General features: G+C 44.2%; 2 protein-coding genes across 3 annotated transcripts in view; one reads left to right on the plus strand and one right to left on the minus strand.

Moving 5' to 3' along the window:
• The window catches only part of SLC45A2 (solute carrier family 45 member 2), a 49,705-nt gene extending 37,587 nt beyond the window's left edge, over window positions 1-12,118 (plus strand). The window contains exons 4-7 of the mRNA XM_033179310.1: window positions 4,042-4,185; window positions 5,069-5,192; window positions 9,372-9,583; window positions 11,862-12,118. Of these exons, the coding sequence (XP_033035201.1) occupies window positions 4,042-4,185; window positions 5,069-5,192; window positions 9,372-9,583; window positions 11,862-12,086 (705 nt within the window). The 3' untranslated portion in view covers window positions 12,087-12,118. The remainder of the gene's footprint in view (window positions 1-4,041; window positions 4,186-5,068; window positions 5,193-9,371; window positions 9,584-11,861) is intronic.
• Window positions 12,119-17,332: 5,214 nt separating this feature from the next.
• On the minus strand, window positions 17,333-20,817 carry RXFP3 (relaxin family peptide receptor 3). Of its 2 annotated transcripts, none has more exons than XM_033178593.1 (2): window positions 18,218-20,817; window positions 17,333-17,555 (listed from the first exon to the last, which is right to left on the minus strand). In XM_033178593.1, the coding sequence occupies exon 1, from the start codon at window positions 20,484-20,486 to the stop codon at window positions 19,077-19,079; it is 1,410 nt and encodes a 469-aa protein (XP_033034484.1). In that variant the 5' UTR covers window positions 20,487-20,817; the 3' UTR covers window positions 17,333-17,555; window positions 18,218-19,076. The 2 variants fall into 2 exon arrangements, with proteins under 2 accessions (XP_033034484.1, XP_033034483.1); XM_033178592.1 differs by having other exon boundaries at window positions 17,333-17,482; window positions 18,079-20,817.
• Between the last annotated feature and the right edge of the window lie 1,284 nt (window positions 20,818-22,101).

The following is a 22,101-nucleotide window of genomic DNA, read 5'->3' on the forward strand; positions in this document are numbered from 1 at the left end:
AGCAACAGAGTGAGACCCCACCTCTAAAAATATAAATAAGCAAATAAAATAAGACAAAAAGATAAAGTAAGAACATAGCACAGAGTAATACATCTTACTCTCAAAGCCATGGATTTGCACTTCTCTTCCACATGTGTGCCCTGGGAGGTCTCCAGTTAAGCAAAAGAAGTCTGCACGTTTCCAGGGTCAGGGCCAAGGCTGCAGGGCTGTTATTGTTGCCAAAGACATTGCTTTCCAAAATAAGGGTGGCTGTGTAATTTAAGAACAAATTTTTCTTTTTTAATGGCAAGAGGGCTGAATTATTTCATGAGTTTAAACCAGATCTCATAAAATCTATCTCCAATTCCTCCATGCCATCAGTTGCTCCCTTTAACATTTAAATAGTCTCCTTTTGAGGGCACGTTTGTGAAGTTTTCTTTCTCCCTGATAGACTCTGTACCTTTTTCGCTTGTAAATTCATCACCACCCAGTCTACAGCTGACAGTGGTGCAAAATAAATGCAGTAAAACAACTCCCAAGGTTTCAGAACAATTAAAAGGGTTTACAAGGGAATTGATGAGTCAGGAATAATATGCCAGCTGAGTTTTTATTCTGAGTTACAATATACAAAGGGGCTTTGAATATTTACACTCCCAGCTTTTACAGAAATACTAGGCACATTTTGAAAGCTCATGTTTGTTTTTAGAAGAAAGGACAAATTAGGCTAACAATGAAAGCAGGCTGAAAATTATGTATAAGTCAGAAGCATATATTAATATTTAGAATGAGGCTGAATACTTGGCCAGATTCACTTTCTCAGTTTTGCATTTTTGGAAAGAGAGGAAGGAAAGTGAAGACAAACCATTTAGTTGGAGGCATGAAAACTAGGCTGTTGTTTCTTGGGCTATGTTGTCAGCTGCTTCTTTCTGTGGTTGAGGAAAAAGTAGTAATTCTGAACTTCATTTCTGTTATAATCATTTATTTTTACAGGTACCATATTCTACTTGCAGAAAAACAGTTATTTTCCTTCAATCCAGGGAAATGCCTCTAGTGTTTAACACTTATTATCAGAAAATGACTATAGTTATGGTCAGTGGGCTAGATACTGCAAGATTGATGAATTTGAAAAAATCAACTTACACAACAAAACTAAAATGGGTGAATATAATTTTCCACAATAAAGAAGTAAAATGCATGATTGTATAAGGTTAAGTATAAAAAATATGCTGTTACAGTTAAAATAGAAAATCTCAGTAGACTGTCTTATAAACTAGCCAGTACTCAATGTTATGATTCAGAATAAATAAAAATATGACAAGAAAGACCCATTACCAAATCTCGTCTGATGTTTATGGTCTCAGGGTCTTCAGGGAAGCTAATCACTTAATATTCCCAAGGTTTCTTTCTTCTCTTTTATGACAAGATGCTAAAGGCTATTATCATTCTTGGTATTTCAAAACAATTGCATCAATAGTTTAAAGTTTCTCATTCTCTTAATGTTTCTGAAACCAAAAAAACTATAGCTTCTGGTTTCAACCTAATTTAAATCTAAATTAAATAATCACAGGCCTATATATTCAGTTTTTTACATATATGTGTGTGGGATGGGCCTTCCTAAAGTCAATGGAAAAATCGAATGAAAAGACAAAACTTAAAAAGAATAAACTTTATTTCTTAATATAAGCTCCATTGAGTTCATTGCTTTCTTTTGTAAGCAATGATACCGGGCATTTAGCCCATCCCTAAAGAACTGGGGATCCTGGAGATTTAGCCATGTCAATGCAGTCTTTTTTACATTATTAACTGAAAAACCATGGGTGCACTTCATAGATTTTTTAAGATTATGAAACAGAAGTCAGAAGGAGCTAAATCAGGACTGTAGGGTTGATGCCTAAAGACATTCCATTAAAACTATCACAATATTGCCCTTGTTTGATGAGAGGAATGAGCAGGAGCATTGTTATGGTGGACAAAGACTTTCTGGTGAAGCTTTTATGGATGTTTTTCTGCTAAAACTTTGGCTAACTTTCTCAAGACACTCTCATAGTAAGTAGATATTATCAATCTTTGGCCTTCCAGAAAGTCAACATGCAAAATGCCCAAGCATCCCCAAAAAACTGTTGTCATAGTCTTTTCTCTTGACCTATCTGCTTTTGCTTTGACTGGACCATTTCTACCTCTCAGTAGCCATTGCTTTGATTGTGCTTTATTTTCAGGATCATACTGGTAAAGCCATGTTTCATCTCCTGTTACAACTTTTTGAAGAAATGTTTCAGGATCTTGATCCTACATGTTTAAAATTTTTCTTGAAAGCTCTGCTCTTGTCTGAAGTTGATCTGGGCACAATACTTTTGGTACCCATTGAGTAGAAAGTTTGCTGAACCTTAACTTTTCAGTCACAATTATGTAAACTGAACCAACTGAGATGTCTATGGTGTTGACTTTTTTTTCTGCCACTAATTGTCAGTCCTTTTCAATTAGGGCATAAACAATATTAACTTTTTTATTTGCAAATTGATGTGGATGGTCTGCCCCTGAGGACTTCATCTTTAACACCACCTGGTTCCTTCCTAAAATGAGTTATCCATTTGTAAACTGCTGATTTCTTTGGGACATTGTCTTCATAAACTTTAAAAAAGAAATCTGTGATTTCACCATTCTTCCACCAAAGCTTCGCCATAAGTGATGTTTATTCTAGCTTCAATTCTAGTAGAATTCACGTGGCTCTGTTAGGGGCCCTTTTCAAACTGATGTCTTACCCTTCTTGGTGCCTCAAACTAAATCTTCTTCAGACATACTATAGCAAGTTAGTATGAGTTTATTTTGCTTCAAAAATTTTTTTGAAATCCGCACATAATTTTTTCATAGTATGCATTTTCCATTAACATATTGAAGACCCCTCATATGTGTGCGTGTGTGTGTGTATAAATATATATATTTGAGTTCTACATTGTTCTTACTTCTAACTCAATTTGGGCTCATTAACATGTTTCTGCTATCATTAGAATCCAGAGAAATAACCTGGGAGGAGACAGCTGGCTAAGAACAGGGAGCTGACTGGCTCTCTGCATTAATGCTCCAATAAATAAAAAATTTTCACAAACTTAGCTGCTTAAAACAACATCAGTTTATTATCTCACAGTTCCATAGATCAGAAGCCTGGGTGAGCTGCACTAGGTTTTCTGCACAGGGTCTTACAAGTGTGAAGTCAAAGTGTTAACAGAGCTGTATTCTCATCTGGAAGCTCAGTGGGAAAAGACTGCCCCTAAGCACATTCAGGATGTTGGCAGAATGCAGTTCCCTGTGATTTTAGGACTGAGGTCCCCGCTTTCTTGTGGACTGTTGGCCTGGAGTTGTTCTCAGACCCTAAATGTCACTCTCAGGTCTTTTTCATGTGGCTTCCTTCACCTTCAAAGTATGCATTTCTTGTGCTTTGAGTTACTCTGACTTTCCCTTCTACTACCAACTGGAGAAAATTCTGTACTTTTCAAGGCTCATGGGATTTGGTTAGGATCACCCAGGTAATCTCCCTTTCAATTAACTTAAGGTCAGCTGACTAGTTACCTTAATTATTAATATATCTGCAAAATCCCTTTGCCATGTAACAGCACATAATCACAGAGATGACATTAGGGGAACATGATCATGACAGACATCTTGGATATGCCTACTGTGCTCTCATAGTTAAGAGACCCAAGAATTATAATCATCTAAGAGCTGGCTTATGACTGTGAGCTTTGTCCTTGTGCAACAGTTCTGTCATTCAGAGATAGGATGCTCAATGTCTCCTACACCTTGGCCTGAAGTTAGCATCATTCCCATTCCCTTTGCCCTTGGGTCCAAAGCCTCATTCTGGGCCTGAAACTGCTAAGCCATCACTCATGGTTAACAGAATACCTCCTGTGAGTCTGCTCCAGGGAAACCTAGTTCCATGTCCAGGAAAAGTGACACTTCATGTGATGGCTGACTGACAAATCCATAATATGGCTGTGTGCTCTGGCTCCCTTAGCTGGCTGAGTTTCTGCAGCGAAGGTCACACCTCTGTTTCATGTTTTATTTCAGACTTGCAGGGAAATGACATTAAAGTCACTGCTGAGAGCACTGGTGAGCATGCCTCCTCACTACCGCTACCTTTGCATCAGCCACCTCATTGGATGGACGGCCTTCCTGTCCAACATGCTCTTCTTCACAGATTTCATGGGCCAGGTAATGAACGTGTCTGTACACACACTCACTGTTACACATCATTTACTCTATTAATACCTGTTGAGGTTCTTCTGGGCTATCCTCTAAGATTGACACAGTGAGAATGTAGGAAAGAGTACCATCAAGAAGCTGGCTTACAGACAGGTCTAGAAACATGCCATTACACCCTGGACAACTAGAGGACACTACAGAGCCTGCTAGTATCTAATCAAATGCAACCAATAGGGCAAACTGATGTGAGCCGTACCAATCATGGCAGGGCTCAGGCTGGGCATGGTGGATCATGCCTGTAATCTCAGTACTTTCGGAGGCCAAGGTGGAAGAATCATTTGAGGCCAGGAGTTCAAGCATGCAGTGACCTACGATTGTGCCACTGTACTCCATTGTGAGTGACAGAGCAAGACCCTGTCTCTTAAAAAATACAATATAATAATAAATACAAATAAAAAAGTGCAGTATGGTCTGGGCCTTGAAGGGTTAGTAGGAGTTAGAGGAGTATGAGAGAGGGAGAAAACATTCCAAGCAGGAACAGGAATGGCCCATGTGGAGTTGAGTCAGAAGCCGATTGACTGTAGCAGAAGATGAGTGGTGGGATTGCCTAAGTAAGGTGGGACCAGCTGTGAGATGGAAGGAGGAATGTTAAGGATGCGAGAGAGTGTTGTTGAGACCTGATGCAGCAAGCATTAGATTTCTGATAGGTCCTTGAATGAAGATGTGATAGGATGGAAGGGGCGACTTGGTCATGACAGCATCAGCTCTGTACTCTAGAAAGGGTCCTTCAGGCAGGGACCTTTGCTCCCCAGGGGTGGAGAAGCAAAGTGCATGAGAATGGGTTCTTACTACATTGCATTTGTACCTCAACAGCCTCCAACCTCTCTTTCAGATTGTGTACAGTGGGGATCCCTATAGTGCACACAACTCCACAGAGTTTCTCATCTACGAAAGAGGAGTCGAAGTTGGATGTTGGGGCTTGTGCATCAACTCTGTGTCTTCCTCACTTTATTCTTGTAAGTCTCTCTCTCTCCTAAGGATGTCTTCTAAAAGTTTCTGGTCTAGCACAACTTGGATTTGATATGTTTATGTGTATTCTCTGCTGTTTAAAATACCAGATTCTTAATAAATCTATGGACATTAGGAGAAACTATTACCTTAGAAAGGACCATAGGAAGCATCCTTTTATCATCATGAATTCTAGGTGTCATTTTCCTCACTGATTACTTTGCACTTGGAATCAGTGGGTTCCTGATCAAGTTTCTCTGGAAAATAAAAGGGAATCTTTACAAGATGAAGTGTTGGATGGATGAGTCCCAGCAAGTTCATGTTCTACTGGAGCAAGATCGTTGGTGGCATTTCATAGACAGGCGTATCAGATTTGTAGATGACACAGAAGAGAAGCGGTGTTAACATAACAGGTGACAAAGTCAGCATGCAAAATGACCTTAGCTTAGATGTGTAGCTGGGTAGGTTATAGGAGCACCACACCAGGATTGGGGACATCTGGCTTTCCTTCCCAGGTGCCAGCTTTTCTGAGCCTCTTAACCTCCACTCACCTAAGTTGCAGCTATAAAGACACTGGACAAAGGGATTTCTGCTACTGTCTTTACATAAGTCCAAGTGGCTGGGCTACAACTCCAGGGCATCTCACAGGCTGCATTGTACTTGTTACTGTGTGTGGATATCTCCAAGTTGTGTATATATTGAATTAAGTGAAAAGTCTGGCCTGAAAAACGTATGCAGTTCTCCTAATTATAAAGAGCTCTTCTTCTGCAAGATTGTAAGAATAACTGACCCCCAACTCAGGGCTTTGGGCCTTGGACAGGTCCTGGGGACAGCAGGGATATGGCCTGGGTGAAGGAAGTGAGAAAAGATGGGGAGAATCCCTGTTACCATTGTCAGGGGGACTCACTCTGTCACCGTCAGCCTGCTGCTTGTGGGGAGAAAGGGTGGATGTATGTGAGGGCCCCTTCCCCTTCCCTTTACTCAGCCATAGCACAGCAGGAAACCTGCCTCAAGATCTCTTAAACAGTGAGCACAATTGGGAAAAGGGGACCTCATATAAACATGCAAGAAGTTGATGAGCCCAATAATCACATAACCACAACATTCATTATGTTAAAATTTATGATACCCAAATAGTAGTGCTTAAAGCTTACATTTATTTAGCAAACTCTTTTCTTCCTCTTGGAGTATGCAAACTAAGAAAAATTCTAGGAGGAAGATTTCAAGCACTTAAAATAGAATAAGAGAATGCTAGACTAAAAGGGTTTGGTAAATTATCCATCTTAAGTCCTTCATGATTTCAAGGGCTGAGGGGACTATTTACTACTACCCTCATTCTTTTTTTTTTTTTTTTTTTTTGTCTGTTTTTCTTCTTTTTTAAAGACAAAGTCTTACTCTGCTACCTGGGCTGGAGTGCATGGTGTGATCATGGCTCACTGCAGCCTCAACCTTCTGGGCTTAAGCAAGTCCCAGCCCTCTGAGTACCCAGGACCACAAGCACATGCCACTGTGCCTGGTTTATTAATTTAATTTTTTTTTTTTTTTGGAGAGACAAAGTCTCCCTACATTGCCCAGGCTAGTCTCAATATCCTGGACTTAAGTGATCCTCTGCCTCAGCCTCCCAAAGTGCTGGGATTACAGGCATGAGGCACTATATCCAGCCCTACCTTCATCTTTGTAAGGAAAAAAAAATGTGTCAATCTAAACTTCTTTTTCCTCAAGGAACCCCTACTAGATAACATTCCATCAGTCTTGTCTACATAAATTTTATGGCGTTTGAAACTTTAAAGCATGTTATTTTTAGGTCACTTCTAGTTAAAAGCCTTTCTAGTTATAAAAGAAATTATTAGTTGAATAGTTTTCCAAAGTTGATTTAATGTATAAATCTACTGGATCCCTACCATTGTAAATTCAAATCAGCATTTTATTTATAAAATACTAGCCAACTCTGCTCAAGGATTTTAGGGGCTCTCCATGCCCATAGGATAAAGTCAAATTCCTGAGCTTTTCACAGTTTGACCTAGTTCATACTTTGCCCTCTTTCACTCCCATGTCAATTAACTACCGTCAATGACCCACTGTGCAGACTTTCTCATTTCTGTGTATTTGCACTGCTTTTAGTTTCTTCTACCTGAACTGCTCTTTCTACTTCCCCAACTAGACAACTTCTAATAATGGTTTTATACCCAACTAAATATTACTTCCTCGGTGAAATCATCCAAGTTTTCTTCTCCCTGCACCTCAACCCACTCTAAGCAGAATCAATCCTTTCCTCTCCTTCCAGAGCTCATGATATTACCCTCTATTTTGGACTCATCAGTAACATCAGGAGCAGATTCAGAGTTTCTATCCATGTGGAGGTTGGCAGGACAATCTGGCTGCTAAGGTGGAGAAAGATGATAGGGACTTGTTTCCAAGCTCCTTTTGTAGACAGCAGGTACACGTATACCAATTAGAATACCAACACTAGGTACTAAGGCATGGCCAATTGTTCATACCATAACATACTAGTCATAGCTGGTGCTTAAATCTATAATTTCCCCCCAGTCCTGAAGAGAGGCATTGTGTGATGATATGACTACCACTGGGTATCAGACCCATCAGAGGGCAATGCAAGCTTGGTCGTGAAGTTCATTGAATTATCTTTGTGAATAAAGTATTCTTTGCCAGATTTCAGTCTTTGTATTGAAGTTACTTATGTTTCTAAATACCTCTTTATCCTACTTTGCCTTCTCCTCTGCTGGCATACACACTTGGATAAGAGCATTTCCCTAATGGGTGTTGATGGTATCTTTTAGGTATTGAGACACCTTAGATTACATTTTCTATATAAATATAATTATTAAGCAAGCAGAAACTTATCTAGCTTTATTCTCATTTTTTTTTTATTCTCAACCTTAACAACAGTCCTCCAGGCATGGTATAAGTTTAATAGAGGAAGCAATGTTGCCCACTTGTCATTTTCAGAGCTTTGTCTTCAATCAATGTGAGACAGTGTTTAGTTTCATAATTGATTCGAATGTACTAGAAACAAGGTTGCTTGTCTACAGATGTAAGTCCAATAATTATATGAATAGATATAGAAAGTTTCATTCTTGAATAGCCACATTTCAAGTATCTGTTATTTATCCCCTGATTCTTGTGTTCCAGGAGAATGGGGCAGGGGAGAGATGAGGAATGTGTGGATTAAAAACAACCGATTAAGAAAGGAAGAGAAAAACAATTTAGGGATTTTTTCTTGCCATTGTGGAAAACCTTGTAAAATGTTTTAAAGCAGAATTTTTCATTTTTAAAAATTAGCTCTACCACTATACTGATGCAAGCAAGCCAAGCTGACCCGCTAGAAGAGAAACCCAATTAAGAGTCAACTGTCTCCAGCTCAGCCTGTTGCAGTAGCAACAGCCACATTAATTGGATGTTTTCTACATGCTAGGCATTAGGCTGGGTGATTTCATGGACACTTCATCTCACTTGATCCTGCCAACAACTCCAAAAGATGGTTTTACTATTCCCAGTTTTCAGATGAGGAAGCTGGGATTTTGAGAAGTCAAGGAACTTGCTTACCAAGAGTTAGGGAGCCAGCGAGGAGGAGATGCTGGGTGCTGTGGGAGCCCATTACCAGCCTGGGAAGGACTGGCAAGTCAGGGAAAGTGTCTTCAGGTAATTGCACATCATTTAGCTCCTTCTCAGGTGTACAGACTCCATTCAGGTGGGGACTTAGATCATTCTGTATATTTTGGTTGTTTCAGTTTTCCCCAACCTGACGTTGGGTAATAGGACCAAGATAGGCCTGTGTTATTATTTTGGTCCTATGGGGCTACAGCCCAACGGATTCAGAATAACCCACACTTTTCTTGCAGCCCCAGGTTCCCATAGTTAGGTCAGCTTTTCCACCACCTTTCTCACTTCTTTTTGCTATCCAGCTGTCTGCTAAACAGTGCCAGACTCTTCTTTTAGAAAAAAAATCAGCCTAGCAAGGCAATTTCAAGCTGTCCTTTATGCAAAGGTCTTTAAAATGGTTCCAAAAGCCAGCTGTTTTCAACCCACAGATAAGAGGATTCTTTTGTTCCTGGCTCAGTATCAAAGGACGTCTAAAAAAATGAATCTTCAGAATAAAGGATTGTCTGAAATTGTTAAATGTTGTGAGGCACTGCCAGCTGTAATTTCTCCCTCTCTTCTTCCCACAGACTTTCAGAAATTTTTGGTATCTTGCATTGGATTAAAGGGTCTTTACTTCACGGGATATTTGCTGTTTGGCCTGGGGACAGGATTTATTGGGCTCTTCCCCAATGTCTACTCCACCCTGGTCCTGTGCAGCCTGTTTGGTGTAATGTCCAGCACCCTGTACACCGTGCCCTTTAACCTCATTACTGAGTACCACCGCGAGGAAGAAAAGGAGGTGTGCTGTCATTGAACCTCTGCCTTGGGTAACATCCAGACTCATCTGAAGGCTGGGGAGGATTTAGTAGCAATGTGTAGAGCGGAGCTGGAAAATAAGGGTTCTTGAAACGGCAGCAGTCAAATGCCCAACCAACTGCAATCACGATCTGGAACAGGCATGCCAAAGCCCAGGGCAGCCCAGCTCTCCTGTCCTTACTCTCAACCCCTGCTCACTTAGGGAGCTGTAGGGCAAGGAGTGTTACTCCCACTTTTCTGATTAGAAAAAGAAGGCTTGGTGAGGCGGAGAAACCAGTCCACAATTACACAGAGACAAAAAAGGGGGACCCAGGTCTTCTATAACCACTTCATAGGTCTCCCTGGTGCACCTGCAGCATTTCTGGATACCCACAATAAGGGTCTCCCTACCTGCAGAGGTGCATGGTGGAATTTCTCGGCATTATTTGTTGAGGGTAGGAAAGTCCTAGGCAATGGAGTCCAGATTTTAGTAAGTCAGACCCTATGTGCAAGAAGGAAAGCTGGAATCATGGGTGGTAATCCCCACTTTGCTGCCCTGAGCGGGACCTGCGCCGTTTAAACCTTGGAACTCAACTAGTGAACAAGCACCTAAGCAATGCCTATAACAGAGTTGGTATTTCCACTCTAAAATTACCACCTCTTCTTATCAAAATTGCAACTTTCTTCCCATGAAAATAGGCTTACAGTTCCTTAACTGAAGCAATGATATAAAAGCTACAGAGATAACTCCAAGTTTAATCCAGCTCAGCATGAAACTGCAAAAACACTGAACACATAAACATGAGACTATAATTCTGACCATGTTTTTCATCATTTGATCTGGCAGCAGGGCAGAGCCACACCAGGAGTAAAAACATTTTAAAAAAAGAGTTGTGGCTTTCCTCATCCCCTGGCAAACATTGTCACCAAGGATTTAGTGCATGACAGGGATGTTGCTGCTAATGGGATAGTTATCATAAAAAACTGTCCCTCCAAGGAGAGTATTACATGGTACTAGGGGAAGAAAACCTATGCTTCAAGCTCAGAGAAACCTGGATTCAAATCCTGCCTCTTTCACTTGGAAGCTGTGTTACACTGGGGATGTTATTTATTTGTTTATTAGGTAGCACTTAGAATTTTTAAGTGAGATAATATATTCACAATGATATACAAAAGTGCACACTGCGTGCTCCCTTTACCATTTACTATCTCCCTCAAACCCCAACATGTTACCACTCTTACTAGGTTTTTTGTTAATCTTTCCAGCATTTTAAAATAAAAACCAAGCAAATATAAATCTGTTTTCTTATTTTCCTTTCTTATTCGAAGGATAATATGAGTTTTTCAGCATAATGCTTTTTTTTTGCCTAATAGTGTAGGAAATCATCATTTAACCTCGCAGACCCTCAGTTTCCTCATGAGGCAAATGGAAAGAATGTTATTTACCTTAGAGAAAAGTAAGCAAGATAGTGGATGTGCTTAGCATGGTGCCCCCTAGCACCTGACAAAGACTCAAAGTATGATAGCTAGTATTTTAATTGTTACCATGGGGGGAATGATAATAACATGTGCATCTAGGGAGGTGTTGAGATCGAAATAAAGTAACAAATAAAAAAAACCCAGGCCCAGCACATAAGAGATATGCCACAAATGACAAAGTTATCAACCAGTTCAGACCAAATATCAAATATTAACCAAACATTATATTAATCAAGTAGCAACCATATTTTAGAAGATTGAAATGCCTTTTAAAGTTGCTTCTCTTAAGGACATCAACAATTCAACATCCTTCTTAAAATCTTTGAATTTTTAACACTAAGAAAGGAAAAGAATGAGATATTTATTGTGTCCACTACATTGTATTGATTATGGCCCACCACTTGTTTTTGTACAGTCTGTGAGCTAAGAATTCCTTTTGATTGTTTAAATGATTGAAAAAACGTTCCAAAGAAGCTTAATATCTTGTAACAAGTGAAAATTACTTGAAATCAAATGCTAATACCCATGAGTATTCAGTTCAGTTCCACATCACCAATTCATGAAAATTCCACAAAATCAAATGCTAATAATGTCCATCAATCTATATTGGAAAGGCAGCTCAGCTCCACATTGCCCCTGCTTTTGCACTACAAGAGCAGAGTTGAGTAGTTACGACCAGGGCTGTATAATCCACAAAGCCAAAGGTATTTACTACCTGGTTGGTCACAGAAAACTTTTGCCGACTTGTGCCCTAAATGACAGTTCTTTGTAGGTCAAATGGTGTTTCTGTGCTTCCTTTGCAGAGGCAGCAGGCTCCAGGAGGGGATCCAGACAACAGCGTGAGAGGGAAGGGCATGGACTGCGCCACCCTCACCTGCATGGTGCAGCTGGCTCAGATCTTAGTTGGAGGTGGCCTGGGCTTTCTGGTCAACACAGCCGGGAGCGTCGTCATCGTGGTGATCACAGCATCTGCGATGGCACTGATAGGCTGTTGCTTTGTGGCTCTCTTTGTTAGATACGTGGATTAGGTCAATAAAGAGACAATGACCCTAACCTCAGACACAGAGAAGCACATGGCAGGGAGTTAACATTTTCTGCAGCTCTGAATCTTAGGGTCTGCCCATTGGACGCCCAGTATTGTGATTTCAGCCATAGAATCTGCCCACCTCTCACTTTAAACCAATCCTCTGCACAACAGTCCCCATATATCAGGCAACGTTTGTCTGGACTATGCCTCCATGCATTGGCGGCAACGGGTAAGTGTGGGTGGTAGCGCCTACACATGCCTTTCTCATTGCATCTCAGTGCAGGGGTAGGGGAGAGGCAGGAGCTGCTTTTCACAGGGCATTGCAGGTCTTTCTGAGACCTGAGAAGCAGACAAATTCCACATATGATGCTTGGATGTGTTCTATGAAGTGATTTGATTTTTTTTTTAGCCAAGGGTCCATATATTTTGGGGAGTCATATATTTCATCAAATTCACAGATATTCAAAATATTGTTAGTGATTTATTCTCTGATATTAATTTATTCATATTTAATTTGCTCATAATTAATTCCTATTACTTTATGATACCCCTGACAAGTCTGCTCAAACATCTTATGCTGGAGGATTCATCACTTTAAAGTAGTTCATTTCATTGACACAGTAAAAATATTTCTCTCTAGTCTGCACCCTTGATTTGTCTTCTGGATTTTATATAAAAGTCTTTCAAAAAACAGCTCCCTGTTTCTCCTATGATCTTCTCTTCTCCAAGCTAAGCAGTTTTTCTCTAGTCATACCCCTTCAACCGCTTTCCCCATGATGAGGTTTTTAGCAGCCTTGAGAGACAGCATGGTTTAATAAAAATCATGTTTTAGAATCAGCTGATTTTGAATCCTGGCTTTGCCACTCAGCAGCAAACTATGTAATCTCCCCAAGGCACACTTGCTCATCTATACATTTGGGATAAGAATTGCTATCTCAGAAAGTTGTGATGATTAATAATACATAACATTGGTTGGTTCAGGCATGGTGGCTCATACCTGTAATCCTAGCACTTTAGGAGATCGAGGCAGGGGGATCCCTTGAGGCCAGGAGTTTGAGACCAGCCTGAGAAACATAGGGAGACCCTCTCTCTACAAAAAATATTTTAAAACTTAGCTGGGCATGGTGATGCATGTCTATAGTCCCAACTTTTGGGGAAGGTGAGGTGGGAGAATTGCTTGAGCCTGGGTGATCGAGGCTGTAGTGAGCTGTGACTGTGTCACTGCACTCCACTCTGGGAGACAAAGTGAGTCTTGATCTCAAAACAAACAGACAAACAAACATCAAAACACAGACCATGACATTTATGGAGTCTTTACCACTATTCTAAATGTTTTAACATTAACACAGCAATTGTGGGAGTGGGTGCTGTTACCGCTCTCCATTTTTTAGATAAAGAAATGGAGGCAGAAAGATATAACGTATCTGAAACCACATAATTATTAAGTGACAGAGCTGGACTTTGAACCCTGCCACTTTGGTTCTGCTGCTTCCTGTATGGACAGCGCTTAGCCTGGTGTCTGGAACTTGATCGGAGCTAGTGATTGTCACTAGTGTTAAAAGCTCATTGTCCTGTTCCCCAGTCTTAAGTATTTGCCTACACAACCCTGGATGTACCTGACCAGTGCAGAATACAGATCTGCCCACATGTTTTTATAAGTTAGAAGAATTGTGTGGTTCCTCTTCCTACTTGATCTAGGGTCTGGTAGAGTAGTCATTGCCTCGGCTCAACTTGTAACTGACCAAAATCTTTGGTGCTGGAAGGGAATTTGGAGAAGGGAAATGAGCTGTTTTTGAGAAATGGGAAGTTTGGGACTTGGTGTGTTGTTTCTGTGCGTCCCGTGCCTAGGAGAATGAGTAGATTCAGTAGCATGGCCAGGCCCCTGCAGTGTCAGCTCATTTGTAGCCGTCCTGAGAACAGTAGGCCTGCTCTGGTTGTTTTTTTGCTGGGCTTTGGGTCTTCCTTCACACAGCTTCTCACAGGGAAAATTTGGGAGTGAATGTACTAATATAATACAGGAGGACCTGATTGGAAAGCAGAAAATGAGAAGGGAGCAAGGCTTGGAGGGCGATAAGTAAAAGAGCATGCTCAAGCCGGAGAAGACAGCCTAGTTGGGTCTGGAAAGCACCAGCGATCTGGAGAGAATGGGACAGACACTCTGCAGGAGCCTGGATAAGGAGCCCTTCTCATTTTCTGCTTCCCAGTCAGGTCCTCCTGTATTATATTAGTACATTTACTGCCCCTGCAGGGTCCAGGGCAAGAGCAAGAATGGAGACATGTGATCCACAGCCCATCCCTCTTCGCTGCTCCCCCCACTCTTCTCTCTACCTAGGCAGTATACAGTCCTTGTGTGCATACTGGCATCAGCACATCCACAGTCTCCCACCTGCCGCCACCCTCTACTGCTCCTGCAAATGGCAACCCTTAGCCACCTAAGGGTGGGCAGACTCAGTGGCATGGAATTCCCTCTGGAGGATAGACTCAAGAAAGAACCCATGGATTCCTTGTAAATAGACTCAGGGCCATTTGGACAAGAAATTTCAAGGTCTCAGATACCCAAGCATAATCAAGCAGGTGGGAGGACTGGCAGGGCACAAACTGCAGAAGGCCCTGTGGGTTCCTTGCCATGTGGGGAGGTGAAGGGGCAGAGCAGGGTCCTTTAATGATGAAACCCAGACCAGGGGCCCTGGCGGCCCAGGTCTAACAACAGTATCTACCGAAGTCAGCCAGCCTAGGAGCACAGAGCCATTTGTTGTCATTCTGTGCTGCAGCCTCCTTCTCCTTCCCAGCCTCCCCAAGGGTCTCAAAAGGCAGTGGCATCCCTGATATGTCACACGCACTCTCTTCCTCCTTCTGCTACTTGGGCTTCCACTTTGTTGCTGCAATTCTACCAATGCCTCCTTTGTGTTTAAAGAACCCACTCTCTGCAGCTACCTGGTTCTTATACCTGTGACTGAGGCAGTGCTAGTGGTGTGGAGCAAGGCATCTGAAACACCCCTGTGAATCTGGCCACTTCTAGTGTATATGTTGGGAGAACAATGGAGGGCAGGGGTTTATGCTAAAGTGGCCACCTCTTCCTGCCCGCTGCTCAACTTCGTCACCTGCAGGACATGCGGCTTCCTTATCCAGGCTCCTGCAGTGTGTCTGTCCCATTCTCTCCAGATCACTGGTGCTTTCCAGACCCAACTAGGCTGTCTTCTCTGGCTTGAGCATGCTCTTTTACTTATCACCTTCCAAGCCTTGCTCCCTTCTCATTTTCTGCTTCCCAATCAAGTCCTCCTGTATTATATTAGTACATTCATTCCCAAATGAAATAATCTCATTCCTTTTACAGAATATGTACAAAACTACTACTTCTCTACTCCACCCTCCCATCCCCCCGCCATCATCCATCCTGGAGAAATAAGTTCATGACTCACTTAGGCCATCAGGGAAAACACCTGCTCCCAACCCCACAGTGTTGGATGAGGATAGGTAAACGCTCAGGGAACCTCATGGCACATAGCTCTTAGCATTAGGAAAGAATCAGCGACAAACCACCTCTCTTACTTCCCCTACCTGTACTTGGCCTCTGCAAGGTTTAGAAATGGAATCCTCTCCGAGGTTCAGTGTTTATTTCCTGCCCATTTCTCCAAAAACTGTTCTGATGTGTGAAGATTTGGAATGAATAGATGGACCAGCTGGAAAGGTGATCCATAGCTGAGGGCCATCTTATTGAACCCCCAAGAAGTCAAATGTAGTCATCCCTAACCAACCACAGGGCATACATGCACGCGCGCGCACACACACACACACACACACAAATATGCAAATACTCATTGAACTCAGCTCCCTTGAGGTTTGAATGAATAAATATAATCCAATTTTCAAAGCCTTTAACCACATTTGGGGATCTAAGTATTTGTTCTCACTATACCAATGACATATTCTTTCTGGCAAAAGAAATTTCCTTTCCCCAGACAAATAAAACTAGTACAAGGACGCATACTCTCAACAGAAATCCTGGGAAATACTGTAAGAGAAAGAGAATCCCTACTACTTTGTTTCCTGCTTCTGACGTTCCCAATCAAGCATCTGACATTCCAACATTAAGGCTTTTAGTCACCACATTTTATTAGCTTTGAATATCCTCTTTGCCTCCGAACCCACCACTGCCATTCTGCCTAAACTATGACTATATATCTAGACCTATCTCAAATATTATTTTGATCAGAAAGTCTGATCTCCCAGCAGGATCAACCTTTCCTTCCTTTGTCTTTCTTTCTTTCAACCTTACTTTGACATTCAGCTCATCATTCCCTGTCTTATCTTGCTTGTGCTCATGACTGTCTGTCCTTTTACATGTGGAAGTCAGAAACATGTCTGGTTCATGCATATCACCTCAGCACCCTGCACAGGGGCTGGCACATAACAGCCACTCGAAAAGTAATTGTTGATTACAATTGATCTGACCATTTCCTTGGTGACCCCTTTGTCCTTATGGTAGATCAAAGTCATAATCTATGATCCCTCCTGCCATGTTCTCAGAAGCCCGGTGCTTGGGATTTGGACAAAGTGACCCTTTTTATAGAGGTTATTTTTTTTCCATTCCTCCAGCTCCTTCTCTTCTGTTTTTCTGGTGCCCTTAGTGGCAGATGCACATACTTCAACACCCTTTCCTAAGAATTCTGAGCTACCCACACATTATTCTATTGTTAAAATTGAAATGGTAATTTGCTTTGATAAGAATCTCTCATCAAGAGTCTATTATCCGTGTTATAGATGGGTCTCCTACCATGCAAATGTTAGTTTTTTCCCGTGTTTACTTTTTCATGTATTTTGTATTTTGGGGACTTTTGTGGAGCTTACATTTCAGTCTTTGTTAGCCCAATTGCTATTCAATGTCTATATCAATAAATGTTCTTCCCAAAGGGTGAAGAAGAAAACGGACTACTTCAAAACAAACACACCATTCAGTTTTCTAAATGAGCTGACTTCACAAGACTGCTCAGGATCCAGACTGGCACCTACTGCTTTTGTGAGAAGGCATGAGTGTTTAGTCATTTCAGTGTGTTTTGCAATCACAAAAAGCGGATCAGGGAAGGTGGCAGTTGTAGATCTCACATTTTGAGCCCTGAATCTCAGATACTGCAGAAAAACTTTTCACATTACTAAACAATTCTACTGTTCAAGAGGCTCTTTAAACAGACCTGGTTTTATGAATGGCTATTTATTATATTAAAACAACCACCCCAGTGGGTGCCTGCATCATTGGTTTCTTGACCCCAAACCAGGTTGCCAAAGAGAGTAGCAGTACCTTTATCAAAGCCAGCAGATGGGTAGGTAGACTGATGTTTGATCCCAGTTCTCAGAAGAGCCTCAAGAAAGGATTTTGTGAGGGTTTAACATCTTAAGCTCCTGTGGTCAGAACAGAGTCGACATGAGAAATGTGAGGCAATCTTCAAAGACAGCTCCATAAACTGTCTGGAGGCTGGGAAAAGAATTTGTCATGCATGCTCAATATGTAAAGCACTCTTTAGAATAAATGAAAATTGGTGATGGTAATGTCGGATGGGAATTCCTATTTCCTACCTTCTCTTGTCAATAATATAAGCAATAAAGAAGCCTACATCTGAAATTCTGGTGATACTCTCAGAACAGTTTCTCCAGTACTCTGCTTCCTTTAGAACATAGTACCTGAACCTACTATTTTCTTTTCTACCCCACACCTCCATTTGAGAGATACGACCCAACTTCTAGGAATTTGGTTTCCAAGATTCCCCTTCCCCTGCCCCCCGCCCCAACACATTTCTGAGGCATTTCTTGCTCTTCTATCTAAGCGTGCCAGAAAAAAAAAAAAAAAAAAAAAAAAACTGAACCATCCCTCTACTCGCTGGTCCAGGGTCTCAATCAAAGGAACAGCTTGATTCCCAAAGCGTGGGAAAGGAGGAAATGCAGAAGTGCCCCCACTCTTCCCAGTAGAACTCTTCAAGATGCCTCTGGGCCCAGCTCACCGGCAGCACGCAGACCAGAGTGCCTACAGGCACCCAGCCTGCTCTCAGAAGAACTGGAGCGCCCGGGCTTCCTCCTCGCAACGCTCCAGCACTCCACTTCCAATTGTGCTACCAAGTGAGCATATGAGCCCCCTTTTACCTTTTGGGGCAGCAACCTGAAGAAATTTCCTTAACCAGCCCTTCTAATTACACTGCGTCCGCTCCCTCCCTCAGTGACGCCACTCCCCAGAGAATCGCTCTCCCAAGCTGGGGACAGGTGTTATCCCCCTGCTAACGTCTGAGCGCCAGGGCTGTGCAGCTAGGTCCGGCTCAGCGTGTTCCCGCTGGCCCAGTCCGGAATGATAATCATCATAGTGACTCCATGGGAGGTGGCTTTCCTTTGCCGTTTCTCCTGGGGACGGATCAGGATGGTGAGTTCTCTTTCTTAACTCCAAAAACGTTTCTTGCCTCCCAGCTCTAGATTCCTGGGGCAGCCCCGCAGCAAGTAGGTCCTTGGTGCTGCTGCAGTCTCCTTAGCTAAGGCGCAAAGGAGAGTTTGTGGCGGCGGCTGCACTCTCCGCAGAAGTCGCAGGAATAAACGGGCACAATTGTCTGCGCGTCATTTGGCTAAGCCCCGCTCCCTGTGCCAATTTCTTTACATTTTTGCTGCTTCTCTCCGCTTCTGGGCGCCTTCACACTGCCCAGCGTGGGAAGAGTAAGGAGAGGCTGTGGGTGCGAAGCGGAGGTTGGCGGTATGGCCCGTGGGGCTCATCTCTGCCCCTTTGCCAGCTTCCTCTCTCCACCTGGTTTCGAAGCATCCCCTCTCCAGAGAAGGTCCTCCGGCCTATCCACAGGCTCCTCCTCCATGCTCTATCCATCCTCCTCCCACCTACTTCTTAAATGCTCCTCCTCCCCCCACCCTCGACTCTGCCCCAAACCCTCCTTAATCCATTCGCCTCCTTCACCGCCCAGGGAAGGCCACCTTGCCCCGACGGCGTGCCCTGGGCCTGAGGCCCGCGTCAGTAGGCAGAGCTGCTGGGCAGCAGGTCGTAGCGCCCCCCGCTGTAGACCACGACGCCAGGTGGGTAGTAGAGCAGGTCCGGCTCCGTGGCCGCGCGGAGCGGCGCCAGGGCCTGCAGCCCCTGATCCTCGGGCTCCGGCTTGGTAGTGGCGGTGAAGGGGCGCATGCTGGTGAGCGAAGGAGACGCGATGCGCCACAGCAGGCTCTTGAGCGCCTTGCGGAACTCGCGGCGCACGAGGCAGTAGAGGATGGGGTTGAGGCAGCTGTTAGAGTGCGCCAGGCACACGCTCACAGGGAACGCGTATACCTGGCACAGGAAATACTCCTGGCTGAAGGGCACTGCATTGAACTTGATGAGGATGCTCCAGGTGGTGAGCGCCTGGTTGGGCAGCCAACACAAGAAGAAGGACAAGACAACGATGGTCACTGATTTGGTCACCTTCGACAGTCTCCGGGCGCTGGCTCCGACCGGGCCTCCTCTGGCTACCGCATCCCCTCCTTCGGGCCCTGCCACGCGGCGGTCGGAGATGAAGCGCACCAGCAGCAGGTAGCACAAGCTAATGATGCCCAGCGGCAGCACGAAGCCCAACAGCACCTTCTGCAAGTGGTAGAGGCCCAGCCAGAACTGCCTGTCGCGGCCCAGCAACTTGTCCGGGAAGCGCACCAGGCACAGCTCCTCGCCCATCACCTTGACAGTGGTGGAGAAAATGGCATTGGGCAGCGAGGACAGGGCTGCCAAAGCCCAGATGCACACACACAGCGCCTTGGCCGAGAAGCAGCAGCTGTCCCCCAGGCTCCGGCCGCAGCAGTCGCTCTGGTCGTGTCTTCGCGTCCGGTGGCTCTTCAGAGCCGAGGCCACCGAGTGGTAGCGTGTCACACTCATGGCAGTGAGGAAGAAGACGCTGGCGTACATGTTCATGGAAGTTACCATGGACACGATCTTACACATGACCTTGCCGAAGGGCCATTTGAAGTCAAGAGCGTTCTCCACCGCCCAGAAGGGCAGGGTGAGCACAAACTGAAAGTCCGTCAGTGCCAGGTTGGTGACGAAAAGGTTGATAGAGGACTTGCGCCAGCCCTGCATGTTCTTCATCAGGTAGAGCACCAGCAGGTTGCCCGCCAACCCCAGGGCGCACACCACCCAGTACACCACGCTGATAAGAATCCGCACCCGGGACTCGGTGTCCACGCTCTCTGCCCCGCTGCTGCCCGGAGGATGTCCTGGCGGCGCGCCGTCCGGCAACTCCAGCCCCAGCTCCCACCACAAGTCCGGAAGCTGCAGCGACGCGTTACCACTCCTGTTGGCCGCCTCCAGAAGGTCCGGGACCAGACTGAAGAGTTCTGCTAGCTTGTCCCCGCCTGCTGCCTTATTCATGGTGGCTATCGCGGCTGCATCGGCCATCTGCATGCGCAGGTACCTCTAGGTCACGTTCTAGGGACGGTTTACCCCGGTTTTGTTCCCAGGCTAGCCTGCGGGACGTGCGTGGGAGCTTTCAAAGTAGCTGCTGAAGAGAGAGCCCAGGAACTGGGTACTAAGCGCGTCCTGGCGCGCAGCGAACCGCCCTGGACGCAGGAGTTGAGCTCAGTGGCTGCTTTGGAGCAGAGTTGAGGAGCGCAGCCCATAAGGGAAGCACTCGGCGTCGAAGGGTTGTCAGGCCAAGCTTGGAGTCCCTAGGTCCTTATGTACAACGCAGACTTCCCCTCTCCGTGTCCCGCGGTCACTGGGGCATTGGCGCATAACTCCCACAGTCGCTCAATTTTGCGATTTGGGGCCGCTCGCTCCCTTTCAAATACCTTTGTCGGTTTCCTCTGGGACTGCTTGGATGAGGTTTCCGTCCTTGGAGAGAAAGAGATCGTAGAGTTCCATCCATCTCGCTCTGTTGCCTGGAGATCAGTGGGTGTCTGCGTCTTTCCGCGGTTGTCAACTCCGGGTGGGTTGCCAGCGGTGCTCACCAGTTACAGTGGCACTTGCACGGCGGAGGCGGCGGGCCCCAAGGAGCATGCGTAATCCTGGGGCGCCGCGAGGGGCGCTTTCCGAGGTGCTGAATCCAGCCGCGCCCGCGCCGCGAGGGACAGCTGAGTGGCAGGCAAAGCCCACCCGCCAGCTCCCGTTTTCCTCCCCAAAGTTTCAGCAGGAGCAGTCTTAAGCCTTTATTTTGCACCCGCAGGAGAAAGTCGACTTTGACGTGAGTTTCCTCTTTCTTATTCCCAAACATTATGATTAGAAGTTTTTTTTTTCTTTCTTCCTCACTCCCACTTTATCACTGGAATTATTCCATTTGGTGAGAAATCGTTCCAAAAATATGAGCTATCCTGCTTACTTTCCTTCTTTAAAGTAATAACAGTGGCCTCTTTTCATGCTCAAATGAGATGATGGGTACTTATTGGATACACAAAGGACAGCTCTACCTCCCCTCTTTAATTAGTTGACCACTTACGCAGTGCCTGTGTTAGTCAGGATTTTCAAAGGGTCTTCACATGGCAGAAGTCTGGGTTCAAGGGTTGCCCCTACTTTAATGTATTCTGAGAGGTGATACAAAAACAGAGCAAATAACTGATGTGCCTACTTCACAGAAATTAAATGCCCTAGGCCCAAAGGGCTTCAACAAATTGTCTGATCACATACAGCCCACAGTCTCTTTACCTAGATGCAAATAGAATAGAGGATACCACCAGGCTGATCGTGAACTACCAGCTCTTCTATATCCAGTACTGTTAGCATCAGGATTCTTTTTCAGACATTTTTCAGACCAATGGAAGCACATTCTAAGGACTCTTCCAAGGGAATGAGTGGAAACCGCTTGAATTACTTCTCAAACTGCAGTCTACATAAATGCTAGGTCAATCGCTCTGGTGTAAATTACACTTTTAAGGATTTACTTTAAAATTTTGAAATGTTTTCCCTCGGTCCGGGACTAAACTGAAACCAAAGTGTCTTAAGCATAATTGTCCTCACTCCTGGAGTACTACAGAACTCCCAGCTTTACTTAAGGAGATAAAGAGGATGAAACCTTCAAGCCGAG

Source organism: Trachypithecus francoisi, unplaced genomic scaffold (genome assembly GCF_009764315.1).
Source record: "Trachypithecus francoisi isolate TF-2019V2 unplaced genomic scaffold, Tfra_2.0 Lachesis_group2, whole genome shotgun sequence".
In the NCBI taxonomy this organism is placed as follows: domain Eukaryota; kingdom Metazoa; phylum Chordata; class Mammalia; order Primates; family Cercopithecidae; genus Trachypithecus; species Trachypithecus francoisi.

Excerpts from the sequence above, each read along its gene's own strand:
- RXFP3 (XM_033178593.1), bottom strand. The coding sequence starts at position 20,486 with ATGCAGATGGCCGATGCAGCCGCGATAGCCACCATGAATAAGGCAGCA.